General features: G+C 68.6%; 1 protein-coding gene across 1 annotated transcript in view; it reads left to right on the top strand.

Annotated features, from left to right (window-relative positions):
- SPTBN2 (spectrin beta, non-erythrocytic 2) overlaps positions 1-17,402 on the top strand; it is a 32,294-nt gene that overhangs the window by 12,428 nt on the left and 2,464 nt on the right. Inside the window, exons 13-33 of the mRNA XM_074568041.1 lie at positions 30-183; positions 1,157-2,027; positions 2,141-2,278; positions 2,975-3,731; positions 3,837-4,039; positions 4,111-4,201; positions 5,244-5,390; positions 5,475-5,738; positions 6,561-6,785; positions 7,433-7,522; positions 7,997-8,251; positions 8,347-8,477; positions 9,285-9,489; positions 10,518-10,892; positions 13,389-13,633; positions 14,571-14,709; positions 15,447-15,531; positions 15,643-15,839; positions 16,074-16,234; positions 16,754-16,829; positions 16,964-17,187. Of these exons, the coding sequence (XP_074424142.1) occupies positions 30-183; positions 1,157-2,027; positions 2,141-2,278; positions 2,975-3,731; positions 3,837-4,039; positions 4,111-4,201; positions 5,244-5,390; positions 5,475-5,738; positions 6,561-6,785; positions 7,433-7,522; positions 7,997-8,251; positions 8,347-8,477; positions 9,285-9,489; positions 10,518-10,892; positions 13,389-13,633; positions 14,571-14,709; positions 15,447-15,531; positions 15,643-15,839; positions 16,074-16,234; positions 16,754-16,829; positions 16,964-17,187 (5,033 nt within the window). The remainder of the gene's footprint in view (positions 1-29; positions 184-1,156; positions 2,028-2,140; positions 2,279-2,974; positions 3,732-3,836; positions 4,040-4,110; positions 4,202-5,243; positions 5,391-5,474; positions 5,739-6,560; positions 6,786-7,432; positions 7,523-7,996; positions 8,252-8,346; positions 8,478-9,284; positions 9,490-10,517; positions 10,893-13,388; positions 13,634-14,570; positions 14,710-15,446; positions 15,532-15,642; positions 15,840-16,073; positions 16,235-16,753; positions 16,830-16,963; positions 17,188-17,402) is intronic.

Raw genomic sequence — 17,402 nt, 5'->3', positions numbered from 1 at the left:
CTGTCCCCAACCCTCGGTGGCACACGCAGGGCCGGCTGCGGTCGCAGGATTTGGGGAAGCACCTGCGGGAGGTGGACGACCTCCTGCAGCTCCACGGCCTGGTGGAAGCCGACATCGCGGCGCAGGCCGAGCGGGTGCGGGCGGTGGGCGCCGCCGCCCAGAGGTTCGCCGGGGACGGCCAGGGTGAGTGCGGGCGGGGGGGACGCCGGGGACACCCCCCGCTGTCACACCCCGGGGTGGCTGCTGGACCCCCAAACCCTGGGGTGGCCCCTGGACCCCCAACTCCCAGAGCCTGGGGTGGCCCATGGACCCCCAAACCCCGGGGTGGCCCCTGGACCACCAAAGCCCAGAGCCTGGGGTGGCCCCTGGACCCCCAAACCCCGGGGTGGCCCCTGGACCCCCAACTCCCAGAGGCTGGGGTGGCCCATGGACCCCCAAACCCTGGGGTGGTCCCTGGACCCCCAACTCCCAGAGGCTGGGGTGGCCCATGGACCCCCAAACCCCGGGGTGGCCCCTGGACCCCCAAAGCCCAGAACCTGGGGTGGCCCCTGGACCCCCAAACCCTGGGGTGGCCTCTGGACCCCCAACTCCCAGAGCCTGGGGTGGCCCCTGGACCCCCAAACCCCGGGGTGGCCCCTGGACCCCCAAAGCACAGAGCCTGGGGTGGCCCCTGGACCCCCAAACACCGGCGTGGTCCCTGGACCCCCAACTCCCAGAGGCTGGGGTGGCCCCTGGACCCCCAAAGTCCCAACTCTGGGGTGGCTCCTGGACCCCCAACTCCCAGAGCCTGGGGTGACCCCTGGACCCCCAAACCTTGGAGCCCAGGGTGGCCTCTGGACCACCAATTCCCAGAGCCTGGGGTGGCCCCTGGACCCCCAAATTCCGGGGTGGACCCTGGACCCCCAAACCCCAGGACAGACCCTGACCTTGGTCCCCAGACCCCCAGGGTGGGTGACACCTGGACCCCCAACCCCTGGGTGTCCCCAAGCCCCCCAAGGTGGCCACTGTCCCCTGGACCCCCAACCCCTGGGTGTCCCCAAGCCCCCCAAGGTGGCCACTGTCCCCTGGACCCCCACCCCCTGGGATGTCCCCAAGCCCCCCTGGGGTGGCCGGTGTCCCCTGGATCCCTCAGGGACCAGCGGGGGGGTCCACGCAGGCTACCAGCCCTGCGAGCCGGCCACCGTGCGGGAACGGGTGGCCACCTTGGAGTTACGTTACCGGGAACTGGTGGAACTGGCGGGACAACGTCGGGCTCGGCTGGAGGAATCCCGGAGGCTCTGGAAATTCTTCTGGGATACGGGGGAGGAGGAAGCGTGGATGCGGGAGCAGGAACGGCTCCTCTCCTCCGAGGACGTGGGCCGGGATCTCACCAGCTCCCTGCGGTTGCTGAGCCAACACGACGCCTTCCGCGGGGAGCTGAGCGGGAGAGCGGGACCGCTGGAACAAGCGCTAGCCCGGGGTCGGGATTTGGTAGCCGAAGGCCGTTTGGGGGCAACCGAAGTGGCCGAAAGGGTGCGGGAGATGGAAGGCCGTTGGCGGGCGCTGGGCGAGCTGGCGGCCGAACGGGAGCGACGCCTGCGGGAAGCCGCCGGCTTCTTCCAATTCCAAGCGGAGGCGGCGGATATGGAGACGTGGCTCGAGGACGCCTTACGTTTGGCTTCCAGCCCCGAACTTGGTCACGACGAATATTCCACGCGTAGCCTGGCCCGGCAGCACCGGGAGGTGCAGGAGGAGGTGCGGAACCACCGTCCCGCCATCGACGCTCTGCAGGAACAGGCCGGCGCTCTTCCGCCCGCCTTCGCCGACGCTCCCGGCGTGGCCGGCCGGTTGCCGGAGCTGGAACGGCGTTACCAGGAATTGGCTTCCCGAGCGGAACGCCGGCGGCAGGACCTGCAGGACGCCCTGAGTTTTTACACCATGCGGAGCGAAGCGGACGCCTGCGGGCTGTGGGTGGGCGAGAAGGAGCAGTGGCTCCACGCCATGGACGTCCCCGAGAAGCTGGAGGACCTGGAGGTGGTGCAGCAGCGGTGAGAGGTGGCACCGGACACCCCCCGGCACCGCGGTGTGTCCCTGCCCTGTGACGGCGGCGGGCGCTGAGGTTTTTTTCCCCCCCCCCTCCCTCCTTCTTCCTGGCCGGCAGGTTCGAGACCTTGGAGCCGGAGATGAACAACCTGGCGTCCCGCGTGGCCGCTGTCAACCGCATCGCCCACCAGCTGCTGGCCACCGACCAGCGCAACCAGGAGAGCATCCGGGCCACCCGCGAGCAGCTCAACGCCAGGTGGGGGGATGCCAGCGGGAGGGATGCTCCAGGCAGGGATGGGTTCTCCAGGCTGGGACGGGGTCTCCAGGCTGGGATGGGTGCTCCAGGCAGGATAATGCTCCAGGCAGGGAAGGGTTCTCCAGGCAGGGAAGGGTTCTCCAGGCTGGGATGGGTCCTCCAGGCAGGGATGGGGTCTCCAGGCTGGGATGGGTCCTCCAGGCAGGGATGGGGTCTCCAGGCAGGGACGGGTGCTCTGGGCAGGAGGATGCTCCAGGCAGGGATGGGTTCTCCGGGCAGGGAGGGGTTCTGCAGGCAGGGACGGGTTCTCCAGGCTGGGATGGGGTCTCCAGGCAAGGATGGGGCCTCCGGGCAGGGATGGGTGCTCCAGGCAGGAGGATGCTCCAGGCAGGGATGGCGTCTCCAGGCAGGGATGGGTTCTCCAGGCAGGGATGGGGTCTCCAGGCAGGGGTGGGTGCTCTGGGCAGGAGGATGCTCCAGGCAGGGACGGATTCTCCAGGCAGGGATGGCGTCTCCAGGGAGGGATGGGGTCTCCGGGCAGGGACGGGTTCTCCAGGCTGGGATGCTCCAGACAGGGATGGGGTCTCCGGGCAGGGATGGGGTCTCCAGACTGGAGGATGCTCCGGGCAGGACGGCTGGGCAGGGTGGGCACCTCAGTGCCGGCAGCCACGTGCCCTGATCCTGCTTTTGGCGCAGGTGGGATCGGTTCCGGGCGCTGGCCGACCAGAAGAAGGAAGCCCTGACCTCGGCCTTGAACATCCAGAACTTCCACCTGGAATGCAACGAAACCACCTCCTGGATGCGGGAGAAGACCAAGGTGATCGAGTCCACACAGGGATTGGGCAACGACCTGGCGGGCGTCATGGCCCTGCAGCGCAAGCTCTCGGGCATGGAACGCGACCTGGAAGCCATCCAGGGGAAAGTACGGGATTTACGAGCCGAGGGGGAAAAATTGGCGGCCGAACACCCGGAACAGGCGCCCGCCATCCCGGCCCGGCTCTCGGCCATCGAGGCGGTGTGGGATGAGTTGAGGAGCAGCTTGCGGCGTCGCGAGGAATCCTTGGGGGAAGCCAGCAAGCTGCAGGGCTTCCTGCGGGATCTGGCGGCTTTCCAGGCGTGGCTATCGCGTACCCAGACGGCCGTAGCCTCCGAGGACGTGCCGGCCACCTTGGCGGAAGCCGAAAGGTTGCTGAGCCAACACGAGAGCATCCGGAAAGAGATCGCTCACTACGGCGACGATTACCGCAACACGCGAGCCGTGGGGCGGGAGGTGACGCAGGGACAGACGGACGCCCAGCACGTCTTCCTGCACCAGCGACTGGAAGCTCTGGATACGGGCTGGGAAGAACTGGGAAGGATGTGGGAGAACCGCCATCACCTCCTCTCCCAAGCCTTCGCCTTCCAGGTCTTCCTCCGCGACTCCAAGCAGGTGGAAGGCGTCCTCAGCACCCAGGTGAGCGGCCGCGGAGGCGAAGGCGGCAGCGCCCGGCGGAGGGGAGGGATCTCGGGGCGGGGGACGGGACCGGAGGACGGCGGTGACACCGGCTCCGCTGCGCAGGAATACGCTTTGTCGCACACGGAGATGCCCGGCACGCTGCCGGCGGCCGAAGCTTCCGTCAAGAAGCACGAGGATTTCATGGCCACCATGGAGGCCAACGGGGAACGCGTCCAAGGGCTGGTAGCCACCGGCCGCAAGCTGGTGGCCGAGGGAAGCCTCCACGCCGAGAAGGTGCAGGAGACGGTGGATTCGGTGGAGAGCAGGTGAGGGCATCCCCCAGCCGGGGGGGGACGGGGGCCCCGGCACAGCCCTCACCCCCCTGCCCTCGCCGCAGGCACCGGAGGAACCGGGAGACGGCCCAGGAGCTGCTGGGGAGGCTGCGGGATAACTGGGAGCTGCAGCGGTTCCTGCAGGATGGGCAGGAGGTGAGCGGTGGGATCGGGATGGGGATGAGGATGGGGATGGGATGGGATGGGGATGGGGATGGGAATGGAATGGGGATAGGAAAGAGATGGGATAGGGATGGGATGGGGAGAGGAGGGGATGGGATGGGGAGGAATGGGATAGGGATGGGATGGGGAAGGGATGGGGATAGGGATGGGATGGGGATGGGGATGGGAACTGGGAAAAGATGAGGTGGGGATGGGATGGGGTGGGATGGGGAGGGATGGGGATGGGATGGAGATGGGGATGGGACGGGATGGAATGAGGATGGGGATGGGGATGGGATGGGGAGGGATGGGATGGGAAAGGGGAAGGGGATGGAATGGGGATGTGAACTGGGAAGGGACGGGATGGGATGGGATGGAATGGGATGGGATGGGGTTGGGGATGGGGATGGGATGGGAATGGGATGGCATGGGGAGGGGATGGGGATGGGATCGGGAGGAATGAGATGAGGATGGGGAGAGATGGAACGGGATGGATTGGGATGGATTGGGGATGAGGATGGGGAGGGGATGGGGATGGGGAAGGGATGGGATGGGGATGGGATGGGGTAGGGATGGGGATGGGGATGGGAAGGGATGGGATGGGGATGGGATGGGGTGGGGATGGGAAGGGATGGGATGGGATGGGGATGGGATGGGGATGGGGATGGGGATGGGATGGGATGGGGATGGGGATGGGGATGGGAAGGGATGGGATGGGATGGGGATGGGGAAGGGATGGGATGGGATGGGGATGGGGATGGGGATGGGGATGGGAAGGGATGGGATGGGGATGGGGAAGGGATGGGATGGGATGGGATGGGATGGGGATGGGATGGGATGGGATGGGGATGGGATGGGATGGGGATGGGGATGGGGATGGGAAGGGATGGGATGGGATGGGGATGGGGAAGGGATGGGATGGGATGGGATGGGATGGGGATGGGGATGGGGATGGGAAGGGATGGGATGGGGATGGGGAAGGGATGGGATGGGATGGGATGGGACGTTGGTGACGGTCCCTGCCCTCCCGCCCCAGCTCACGCTCTGGATCAACGAGAAGATGCTGACGGCGCAGGACGTGTCCTACGAGGAAGCCCGTAACCTGCACACCAAGTGGCAGAAGCACCAGGCCTTCGCCGCCGAGCTGGCCGCCAACAAGGGCTGGCTGGAGAAGATGGAGAAGGTGACGCCGGGGTGACACCGGAGCCGGCGGGGGGGGGACGACAGCGGGACACCTCCCCCCCGCTGACGTTGGTGTCTTCACCAGGAGGGTCAGCAGCTGGCGTCGGCGAAGCCGGAGCTGGGGACGGTGGTGACGGAGAAGCTGGCGGCGCTGCGGGGGTTGTGGGAGGAACTGGAATCCACCACCCGGACCAAAGCGCGGCGGCTTTTCGACGCCAACCGGGCCGAGCTGTGCGCCCAGTCCTGCGCCGCCATGGGGGGGTGGCTGGCGGGCGTCAGCGCCCAGCTGCGCTCCGACGACTACGGCAAGGACCTCACCAGCGTCAACATCCTCCTCAAGAAGCAGCAGGTCCCGGCCCGGTGCAGGGATGGGGGTCTGCAGGGGGACGGGGGTCTGTGGGGACAGGGGTCTGCAGGGGGACGGGGGTCTGTGGGGACAGGGGGCTGCAGGGGAATGGGGGTCTGTGGGGACAGGGGTCTGTGGGGACAGGGGGCTGCAGGGGGATAGGGGTCTGTGGGGGGCAGGGGTCTGTGGGGACAGGGGGCTGCAGGGGAATGGGGGTCTGTGGGGGATGGGGGTTTGTGGGGGATGGGGGTTTGTGGGGGATGGGGGTCTTGGGGGGACAGGGGACAAGGATCTGTGGGGGACAGGGATCTGTGGGGACGGGGGCGCAGGGGGACAGGGGACAGGGGTCTGTGGGGGACGGGGGTCTGTGGGGGACGGGGGTCTCAGGGGGACAGGGGTTTGTGGGGGACAGAGGTCTCGGGGGGACAGGGGACAAGGATCTGTGGGGGACGGGGGTCTCGGGGGGACAGGGGACAGGGGTCTGTGCGGACGGGGGTCTGTGGGGGACGGGGGTCTCGGGGGGACGGGGGTGCAGGGGGACGGGGGTCTCGGAGGGACGGGGGCTGCACGGGGATGGGGTGCAGAGTTTGGGGCGCAGAGGGACGGGTGCCCGGCAGAGGGGGGTGCCCGCGGGGGGGGGGTCCCTCACCCCCCCGACACCCCCCCAGATTCTGGAGACGCGGACGGCGTGTGCGGGAGATGGGGTGCAGGGGACAGGGGTCTGTGGGGGACGGGGATGCGGGGGACAAGGGCGCGGGGGGACGGGTACCTGGCACCGGGGGGTGCCCGCGGGGGGGGTCCCTCACCCCCCCGCCACCCCCCCAGATGCTGGAGACGCAGACGGCGGTGCGGGAGAAGGAGGTGGAGGCCATGCGGGCGCAGGCGCAGGCGCTCAGCCCGGAGGACGGGGGGGCGGCCGAGGTGCGGGGCCGGGTGCGGGCGGTGGAGCAGCAGTTCCTGGGGCTGCGGGAGCCCCTGCGGGAGCGGCGCCGGAGGCTGGTGGCGTCCAAGGAGGAGCATCAGTTCCACCGCGACCTGGAGGACGAGATCGTGAGTGGGCGCCCGCCCGCCGGAGGGGACGCTGGGGACCCCCCCTGTCCCTGAACCCCTGTGTCCCCGTCCCCACGCCGTCCCTTGACCCCCATTGTCCCTGAACCCCTGTGTCCCTCTCCCCCGTCATCCCTGACCCCCTGCCATCCCTGTCCCCCAGTGTCCCTGTCCCTCATCGTCCCTGTCCCCCATCGTCCCTGACCCCCGCTGTCCCTGTCCCCCCACCACCCCTGAACCCCAGTGTCCCTGTCCCCCAGTGTCCCTGTCCCCCTGCCATCCCTGTCCCCCTGTGTCCCCGTCCCCCCGCCGTCCCTGTCCCCCGGTGTCCCTGTCCCCCATCATCCCTGTCCCCCTGCCATCCCTGTCCCCCCACCATCCCTGTCCCCCCACTGTCCCTGTCCCCCAGTGTCCCTGTCCCCCATCATCCCTGTCCCCCCACTGTCCCTGTCCCCCCACTGTCCCTGCCCCCCATCATCCCTGTCCCCCCACAGTCCCTGTCCCCCCACCACCCCTGAACCCCAGTGTCCCTGTCCCCCATCATCCCTGTCCCCCATCATCCCTGTCCCCCTGCCATCCCTGTCCCCCTGCCGTCCCTGTCCCCCAGCGTCCCTGTCCCCCGCCGCCCCTGACCCCCCGTGTCCCCCCAGCTGTGGGTGCAGGAGCGCCGAGCCCTGGCGGTGTCCACGGACCACGGCAAGGACCTGCCCTCGGTCCAGCTGCTCATCAAGAAGAACCAGGTGGGTCAGGGGGGGGCCAGGGGCCACCTCTGTCCCCTGTAGGGGGGTCCCACCACACCAACAGCCACCTCTGTCCCCCATGGGGGGGTCCCACCACCCTGGTGGCCACCGCTGTCCCCCATGGTGGGGTCCCACCATCCTGGTGGCCACTGCTGTCCCCCCTCTTGGGGTCCCACCATCCTGGTGGCCACTGTTGTTCCCCTGGGGGGGTCCTACCACGCTGGCGGCCACCACTGTCCCCTGTGGAGGGATCCCACCACCCCAGGGGTCACCGATGTCCCCCATGTTGGGGTCCCACCATCTCAAGGGCCACCGCTGTCCCCCGCGGGGGGGTCCCACCATCCCAAGGGCCACCTCTGTCCCCTGTAGGGGGGTCCCACCATCCCAAGGGCCACCGCTGTCCCCCGTGGGAGGGTCCCACCACCCCGGGGGACCACGGCCGCTCACCCCACCTTCTCCGTCCCCCCGTTGCAGACGCTGCAGAAGGAGCTGCAGGGCCACGAGCGGCGGGTGGAAGAGCTGCTGGGGCGCGGCGGGGGGGCGGGGGGGCCGGCGGAGCGGGTGCGGGAGCTGCGGGAAGCCTGGCGGGAGCTGCGGCGGCAGACGGAGCTGCGGCACCGGCGCCTGGAGCTGGCCCAGGCCGCCCAGCAGTTCTACTGCGACGCCGCCGAGGCCGAAGCCTGGATGGGGGAGCAGGAGCTGCACATGATGGCGCAGGAGAAAGCCAAGGTCTGGTGTCCCACCCCCCCCCAAAAAAAAAAGCGTGTCACCCCCTGCCCAGCTGTTGTCACCCCCTCCCTGAGCCGCTGTCACCCCCCCGGCAGGACGAGCTGAGCGCCCAAGCCATGGTGAGCAAGCACTTGGTGCTGGAGCAGGCGCTGCGGGATTACGCCCACACCATCCAGCAGCTCTCGGCCCAGAGCCGCGACATGGTGGCCAGCGGCCACCCCGAGAGGTGGGTGAGGGCCGCGGGGGGACGCCGGCAGCGTCCCGCAGGGGACGGGTGTCCCCCCTGCCGCCTCCCGTCCCCGTGATCGGTGTCCCACAGGGATCGTGTCCCTCCCTGCCGCCTCCTGTCTCCGTCATCGTCATCCCATGGGGATTGTGCCCCTCCTGTCACCTCCTGTCCCCACGTCCATCACCCCACGAGGAGCGAGTCCCCCCCTGTCACCTCCTGTCCCCACGAGGAATGAGTCCCCCCCTCTCACCTCCTGTCCCCACGAGGAACGAGTCCCCCCATGTCCATCATCCCACAGGGATCACGTCCCCTTCTGCCACCTCCCAGCCCCATGGCCATTGTCCCACGAGGACCGTGTCTCCCCTGCCACCTCCTGTCCCCACGTCCGTTGTTCTACAAGGCTCCTCTGTCCCCCCTGTCACCTCCTGTCCCCACATCCATCACCCCATGAGGACCATGTGTCCCCCCTGCCACCTCCTGTCCCCATGATGATCGTCCCACAGGGATCGTGTCCCCTTCTGCCACCTCCCAGCCCCGCATCCATCATCCCACGAGGCCCCTCTGTCCCTCCCGCCACCTCCCAGCCCCACGGCCATTGTCCCACGAGGACCGTGTGTCCCCTGCCACCTCCTGTCCCCCTGATCACCGTCCCACAGGGATGGTGTCCCCATCCCCACCTCCCATCCCCACGTCCGTCGTCCCACCACCCCCTGCGTCCCCCCGCCACCTCCCACTGCCCCCCACACTGTCCCCCTTGCTGCGGCTGCCCGGCGGCAACCCGGCTGAGGGCGTGGGTGGCCGCAGCGAGCGGCTGCGGCTGCGGCAGGCCCAGGTGGACAAGCTGTACGCGGGGCTGAGGGAGCTGGCGGAGGAGCGGCGGGCGGCGCTGCAGGAGCACCAGCGGCTCTGCCAGCTCCGGCGCGACCTGGACGACCTGGAGCAGTGGGTCTCCGAGAGGGAGGTGGTGGCCGCGTCCCACGAGCTGGGGCAGGACTACGAGCACGTCACGGTACGGGGGGACACGGGAAGGGGACGGGGTGGCCCCTGGGTCCCTAAAATGCCATCCCGGACGTGTAGGGTGTCCCCTCTGTCCCTGAAGTGCCATCCCCGACACGTGAGGTGTCCTCTGTGTCCCTAAAGTGCCTTCCCTGACACAGCGAGTGTCCCCTGTGTCCCTAAAGTGCCTTCCCTGACACAGCGAGTGTCCCCTGTGTCCCTAAAGTGCCTTCCCTGACACAGCGAGTGTCCCCTGTGTCCCTAAAGTGCCATCCCTGACACAGCGAGTGTCCCCTGTGTCCCTAAAGTGCCATCCCCAACACGTGGGGTGTCCCCTCTGTCCCTAAAATGCCATCCCCAACACATGGGGTGTCCCCTGTGTCCCTAAAGTGCCATCCCCAACACGTGGGGTGTCCCTTCTATCCCTGAAGTGCCATCCCCGACACGTGAGGTGTCCCCTGTGTCCCTAAAGTGCCTTCCATGACACAGCGAGTGTCCCCTGTGTCCCTAAAATGCCATCCCTGGCACGTGGCGTGTCCCCTGTGTCCCTAAAGTGCCATCCCTGACGCGTGGGGTGTCCCCTCTGTCCCTAAAGTGCCATCCCTGATGTGTGGGGTGTCCCCTGTGTCCCTAAAATGCCATCCCTGACACGTGGGGTGTCCCCTGTGTCCCTAAAGTACCATCCCTGACACAGCGAGTGTCCCCTGTGTCCCTAAAGTGCCATCCCCAACACATGGGACGTCCATTGTGTCCCTAAAGTGCCATCCCCAACATGTGAGCTGTCCCCTGCATCCCTAAAATGCCATCCCGGACATGTAGGGTGTCCCCTGTGTCCCTAAAGTGCCATCCCTGACGCGTGGGGTGTCCCTTCTATCCCTGAAGTGCCATCCCCGACACATGAGGTGTCCTCTGTGTCCCTAAAGTGCCTTCCCTGACACAGCGAGTGTCCCCTGTGTCCCTAAAGTGCCATCCCTGACGCGTGGGGTGTCCCCTCTGTCCCTAAAGTGCCATCCCCGACACCTCTCTCCTCTCTCCCGGCAGATGCTGCGGGATAAATTCCGGGAGTTCTCACGGGACACCAGCAGCATCGGTCAGGAGCGCGTGGACGCCGTCAACGCCTTGGCGGACGCCCTGATCGCCGCCGGCCACTCGGAAAACGCCACGGTGGCCGAGTGGAAGGACGGCTTGAACGAGGCCTGGGCCGACCTGCTGGAGCTGATGGACACGCGGTCGCAGATGCTGGCGGCCTCCTACGAGCTGCACCGCTTCTTCCACGACGCCCGGGAGACGCTGGCGCAGGTGCAGCACAAGCAGCAGCAGCTGCCGGAGGAGGTGGGCCGGGACCTGAACACGGCGGAGGCCATGCAGCGCATGCACAGCGCCTACGAGCACGACATCCAGGCGCTCAGCGCCCAGGTGAGGCCCCGCGGGGAGGCGGCACGGGGACGCGGCAGGGCGTGGGGACGCGGCACAGTGCGGGGACACGGTGCGGGGACACAGCAGGGTGTGGGGTCATGGCTTGGGGACACGGCACGCTGCGGGGACATGGTACGGCACGGGGACACAGCAGGGTGTGGGGTCATGGCTTGGGGACACGGCACACTGCGGGGACATGGTATGGCACAGGGACACAGCAGGGTGTGGGGACACAGCACAGGGACACGGCACGCTGTGGGGACATGGTACAGCACAGGGACACAGCAGGGTGTGGGGTCATGGCTTGGGGACACGGCACGCTGCGGGGACATGGTACGGCACGGGGACACAGCAGGGTGTGGGGTCATGGCTTGGGGACACGGCACGCTGCGGGGACATGGTACGGCACAGGGACACAGCAGGGCGTGGGGTCATGGCGTGGGGACACGGCACGCTGTGGGGACATGGTACGGCACGGGGACACAGCAGGGTGTGGGGTCATGGCTTGGGGACACGGCACGCTGCGGGGACATGGTACGGCACGGGGACACAGCAGGGTGTGGGGACACAGCACAGGGACACGGCACGCTGTGGGGACATGGTACAGCACAGGGACACAGCAGGGTGTGGGGTCATGGCTTGGGGACACGGCACGCTGTGGGGACATGGTACGGCACGGGGACACAGCAGGGCGTGGGGACACAGCACAGGGACACGGCACGCTGTGGGGACATGGTACGGCACGGGGACACAGCAGGGTGTGGGGACACAGCACAGGGACACGGCACGCTGTGGGGACATGGTACGGCATGGGGACACAGCAGGGTGTGGGGACACAGCACAGGGACACGGCACGCTGCGGGGACATGGTACGGCACGGGGACACAGCAGGGTGTGGGGACATGGCTTGGGGACACAGCACGCTGCGGGGACATGGTACGGCACAGGGACACAGCAGGGTGTGGGGACACAGCACAGGGACACGGCACGCTGTGGGGACATGGTACGGCATGGGGACACAGCAGGGTGTGGGGACATGGCTTGGGGACACGGCACGCTGCGGGGACACGGTACGGCACAGGGACACAGCAGGGCGTGGGGACACAGCACAGGGACACGGCACACTGCGGGGACATGGTTCGGCACAGGGACACAGCAGGGTGTGGGGACGCGGCACGGGGACACGGCACGCTGTGGGGACACAGCACGGCACGGGGATTTGGCACAGAGTGGGGACGTGGCATGGCACAGGGACACGGCACAGTGCAGGCACATGGTACGGCACAGGGACACGGCAGGGCATAGGAACACGGCACAGTGTGGGGACACAGTATGGTGTGGGGACACAGTATAGCACGGGGACACAATATGGCAGAGGGACACAGGCACGGGGACACAGTACGGCACAGGGACACAGCAGGGTGTGGGGACATGGTGTGGCACAGGGACACAGCACGGCACAGGGACATGGCACGACACAGGGACACAGCCTGGTGTGGGGACATAGTATGGCACAGGGACATGGCACAGAGCGGGGACAAGGGGTGGCAGGGGGGCACGGCACGGTGCAGGGACATGGTGGCAGCGTGCCGTGAAATGGCACAACATGAAGCAGCACGGCACGGCGCGGCACGGCGCAGTACTGTATGCTGCAGCCAGGCACAGTGCGGCACAGCCCGGCACAGCCCGGTGCAGTCTGGCACCGCACAGCCCTGCATGGCACGGCACAGCCCGGCACAGCCCGGTGCAGTGCGGCACAGCCTGGCACGGTGCGGTACAGCCCGGTGCATCATGGCACAGCCCGGCACAGCCTGGTGCATTGTGGCACAGCCTGGCACAGCCTGGCACAGCCCAGTGCATCACAGCACAGCCTGGCACGGTGCGGTACAGCCTGGTGCATCATGGCACAGCACAGCCTGGTGCAGTGCGGCACAGCCTGGCACGGTGTGGTACAGCCCGGTGCATCATGGCACAGCCCGGCACAGCCTGGTGCAGTGCGGCACAGCCTGGTGCATCACGGCACGGCACAGCCTGGTGCAGTGCGGCACAGCCTGGCACGGTGTGGTACAGCCCGGTGCATCACGGCACAGCCCTGCATGGCACGGCACAGCCCGGCACAGCCCAGTGCATCACAGCACAGCCTGGCACGGTGCGGTACAGCCCGGTGCATCACGGCACGGCACAGCCCGGCACAGCCCAGTGCATCGCAGCACAGCCTGGCACGGTGCGGTACAGCCCGGTGCCTCACAGCACAGCCCGGCGCCTCACGGCACAGCCCGGCACAGTGTGGCACAGCCCGGTACAGCCATCGTGGCACAGCCTGGTGCATCGCGGCCCAGCCCGGTGCATGGCGGTACATCCCGGCACACCACGGCACATCCCAGCACACCACAGCACAATCCCGGCACACCCCGGCACGCCACGGCACATCCCGGCACACCGCGGCGGCACATCCCGTCCCGCGGCGGCACCTCCTCACCTGGATGTCCCCCGCAGGTGCGGCAAGTGCAGGAGGACGCGGGGCGGCTGGCGAAGGCCTACGCCGGGGAGAAGGCGGCCGACATCCGGCGGCACGAGCAGGCGGTGAGCCAGGCCTGGGCCGAGCTGCGCGGCAGCAGCCAGGGCCGGCGCCGGCTCCTCCTCGACACCGTGGACAAGTTCCGGTTCCTGCGGGCGGTGCGGGACCTGCTGCTCTGGATGGACGGCGTCCGCCTGCAGATCGAGGGGCAGGAGCGCCCGCGGTGAGGGGCCCCGGCCACTGCCACCTCCCGGCCCTGCGTCACCCTCCCGCGAGGACCGTGTGTCCCCCCGCCACCTCCCGTCCCCACGTCATCGTCCCCACGAGGATCAAGTCCCCCCGTCACCTCCTGTCCCCACATCCATCGTCCCACGAGGACCGTGTGCCCCCCTGCCACCTCCCGTCCCCATCTCCATCATCCCATGAGGTTCTTGTGTCCCCCCCGGTCACCTCCCGTCCCCACGTCATCGTCCCATGAAGACCAAGTCCCCCCTGTGACCCTCCATCCCCATGTCCATCATCCAATGAGGACCGTGTGTCCCCCTGCCACCTCCCGTCCCCACGTCATCGTCCCACAAGGCTCCTGTGTCCCCCTGTCACCTCCCATCCCCACATCCATCATTCCCTGGGGACCATGTGTCCCCTGTCACCTCCTGTCCCCACATCCATCGTCCCACGAGGACCACGTGTCCTCCTGCCACCTCCCATCCCATGTCCATCATCCCACAAGGACCAAGTCCCCCTTGTCACCTCCTGTCCCCATCTCCGTCATCCCATGAGGACCATGTGTCCTCCTGCCACCTCCCATCCCACGTCCACTGTCCCATGGGGACCAAGTCCCCCCCTGTCACCTCCTGTCCCCACATCCATTGTCCCACAAGGACCGTGTGTCCCCTGTCACCTCCCTTCCCCATGTCCATCATCCCATGAGGACCGTGTCCCCCCCTGCCACCTCCTGTCCCCACATCCATCGTCCCATGAGGCTCATGTGTCCCCCTGTCACCTCCTGTCCCCACATCCATTGTCCCACAAGGACCGTGTCCCCCCGCCGCCACCTCCCGTCCCCCCATCCGTCCCCCCGTCATGTCCCCGGACACCCACCACGGGGCGGGGAGGGGGGGTGGCCCCGCGGGGACGCTGACGGCGTGTCCCCGGCGCAGGGACGTGTCCTCGGCCGACCTGGTGATCAAGAACCACCAGAGCATCAAGGCGGAGGTGGAGGCCCGGGCCGACAGCTTCGACGCCTGCGTGGCCATGGGCACCGCGCTGCTCCACAAGGGCCACTACGCTGCCGACAAGGTGGGCTGGCCCCGTGGCCCCTTGTCCCATGTCCCCATGGCCCCGTGTCCCCATCCCCTCACCCCATCTCTACGTCCCTGTTCTCATCCCCACATCCCCAGCCCCTTGTCCCCATCTCTGTCCCCATTTCTGTCCCTGTCCCTGTATCCCTGTCCCCATCCCCGTGTCCCCAGCCCTGTGTCCCCGTCCCTTTATCCCTGTCCCTATATGCCTGTCGCTATCCCTGTGTCCCCATTCCTGTCCCCATCCCTGTGTCCCCATCCCCTCATCTCATCTCTATGTCCCTGTTCTCATGCCCATGTCCCCAGCCTTGTCCCCAGCCCTGTGCCCCCACCCCGTCCCCATTCCTGTCCCCATCCCCTCACCCCATCTCTGCGTCCCTGTTCTCATCCCCACGTCCCCAGCCCCGTGTCCCCGTCTCTGTCCCCATTTCTCTGTCCCCGTCCCTGTATCCCTGTCCCCATCCCCGTGTCCCCATCCCCATGTCCCCATCCCCATGTCCCCAACCCTGTCCTCATACTGTCCCCATCCCCATGTCCCAGCCTTGTCCCCATCCCTCTCCCCATTCCCATCTCCCCGTCCCCACGTCCCCAGGCCCATGTCCCCAGCCCCGCGTCCCCAGCCTTGTCCCCATCCCCATGTCCCCATCCCTGTGCCCATCCCCCTGTCCCCACGTCCCCATCCCCATGTCTCCCCCCGGCCCCCGGATGCCGCGCACTCACCCCCACCGCTCCCAGATCTCGGAGAAGCTCTCCCAGCTGCAGGAACGTCGCCGGGACATCGGGGACCGCTGGAAGGAGAAGATGGACTGGCTGCAGATCGGTGAGCGAAGTGGGGGGGGGTGGGTCAGGGGGGATTCGGGGGTCCGCCCGGACGCCTGGGTCCCCATTGTGTCCCCGTTGGGTCCCCATTGTCCCGTCCCCCCCCCGGCAGTGCTGGAGGTGCTGATGTTCGGGCGGGACGCCAGCATGGCGGAGGCCTGGCTCTCCAGCCAGGAGCCGCTGGTGCGCTCGGCGGAGCTGGGCAGCAGCGTGGCCGAGGTGGAGAATCTCATCAAGCGCCACCAGGGCTTCCAGAAGGCGGCCGCCGCCTGGGAGGAGCGATTCGCCGCCCTGGAGAGGCTCACCACGGTGAGGGGGGGGGGGGGCGCACGCCGCCCGCTGAGGCCTGGCACGCTCGGTGCATGGATTGGCCCCCCCTGTGTCCCGCTGCTGAGCCCCGGCGCACTCAGTGCACGTGTGACCCCCCCGATGCCGAGCCCTGTCGCACTCAGTGCACGTGTGACACCACCCCACCCCCCCCGTGCTGAGCCCCAGGCGCACTCAGTTCACTTGTGACCCACCCTGTGCCCCCCCCGCCCCCAGCTGGAGGAGAAGGAGCGGCGCCGGCGGGAGGAGGAGGAGGTGAGGAAGAGGCGTCCCCCCACGCCCCCCCCCACCGCCCAGGCCCAGCCCGGGGGAGGCCCCCCCACGCCGCTGCCCCCCGAGAGCCAGAATGGCAGCGGGAGGGGGGGGGAGACGCAGAGGTGAGGGGGGGGCACAGGTCGGGGAGCGGAGGGGAGGGGACATGGGGGTCTGGTGGTGACATTCAGGTCTGGGGGGGGCTTGGGAGGGTCTGGGGGGGAGGACGGGGGGGTACATTCCAGTCTGGGGGGGTCTGGGGACACACAGGGGGGGACATAGAGGTCTGGGGGGGCCGGGGGGTGGGACACGAGGGGGACATTCCAGTTGGGGGGGGTCTGGGGGGACACGGGGTGGGACATGGAGGTCTGGGAGGGTTTGAGGGGGGGGCACAGGGGTGGACACGAGGGGGACATTCCAGTCGGGGGGGGTCTGGGGGGACACGGGGGGGCACCTGGGGGACATTGGGGACGGGGGGTAAAGCGGGGAGGGGCCATGGGGGACGCAGCGGGGGGGACGACAGTGGGAATTTGGGCGGTGGCACAGGGGACATGGGGGGAAAGAGGGGACGCGGCGGGGGGGGATGACAAGGGGGGCACCCGGGGGACACACACACAGGTGTGTGACCTTGTCCCCCCCCCCAGGGCCCCCCCCCTGCAGAGCCGCCCCCCCGAGCCCCCGGCCATCAACGGCATCGGCCCCGACAGCGCCAACGCCCAGGTGACACCTCCGACCCCCCCAAATTTGGGGACCCCCCGCCCCGGGCAAGGGGACGGGGCGGGGGGGATGGTGACACCCCCTCCCCACCTCTGTGTCCGTCCCCCCCCCAAAACCCCTGTGTCCCCCCCCAACAGGTGCCGGCGGGGCTGAGCAATGGGGCACAGCGCAGCCCAGGGGGGTCCCCGCGGGGGGGGCCGGGAGGAGGAGGAGGAGGAGGAGGGGGGGGGCCGCCCCCTGACCCCGCCCACGCGGCCACGCTGCCCCCCCCCCGCGGCCCCCCCGCCCCCCCCGAAAGCCTGGAGGGGGGGCTGTGCCGCAAGCACGAGATGGAGGCCCAGGGCAAGAAGGCCCCCAACAGGTGAGGACACGCCCCCACGGCCACACCCATCGGCCACACCCACACAGGCCACACACCCCCTTGGACACACTCATATAGGCCCCGCCTCCCGGGACACACCCATAAAGGCCACACCCCCATGGGACACCGCCCTGACCCCGCCCGCAGGGACACACCCGCACAGGCCACGCCTCCTTGGACACACCCACACAGGCCACACCCCCGAGACACACCCA

This window comes from Larus michahellis, chromosome 31 (assembly GCF_964199755.1).
Source record: "Larus michahellis chromosome 31, bLarMic1.1, whole genome shotgun sequence".
Classification (NCBI taxonomy): Eukaryota; Metazoa; Chordata; class Aves; order Charadriiformes; family Laridae; genus Larus; species Larus michahellis.
This window is presented reverse-complemented; position numbering and strand designations above follow the sequence as displayed.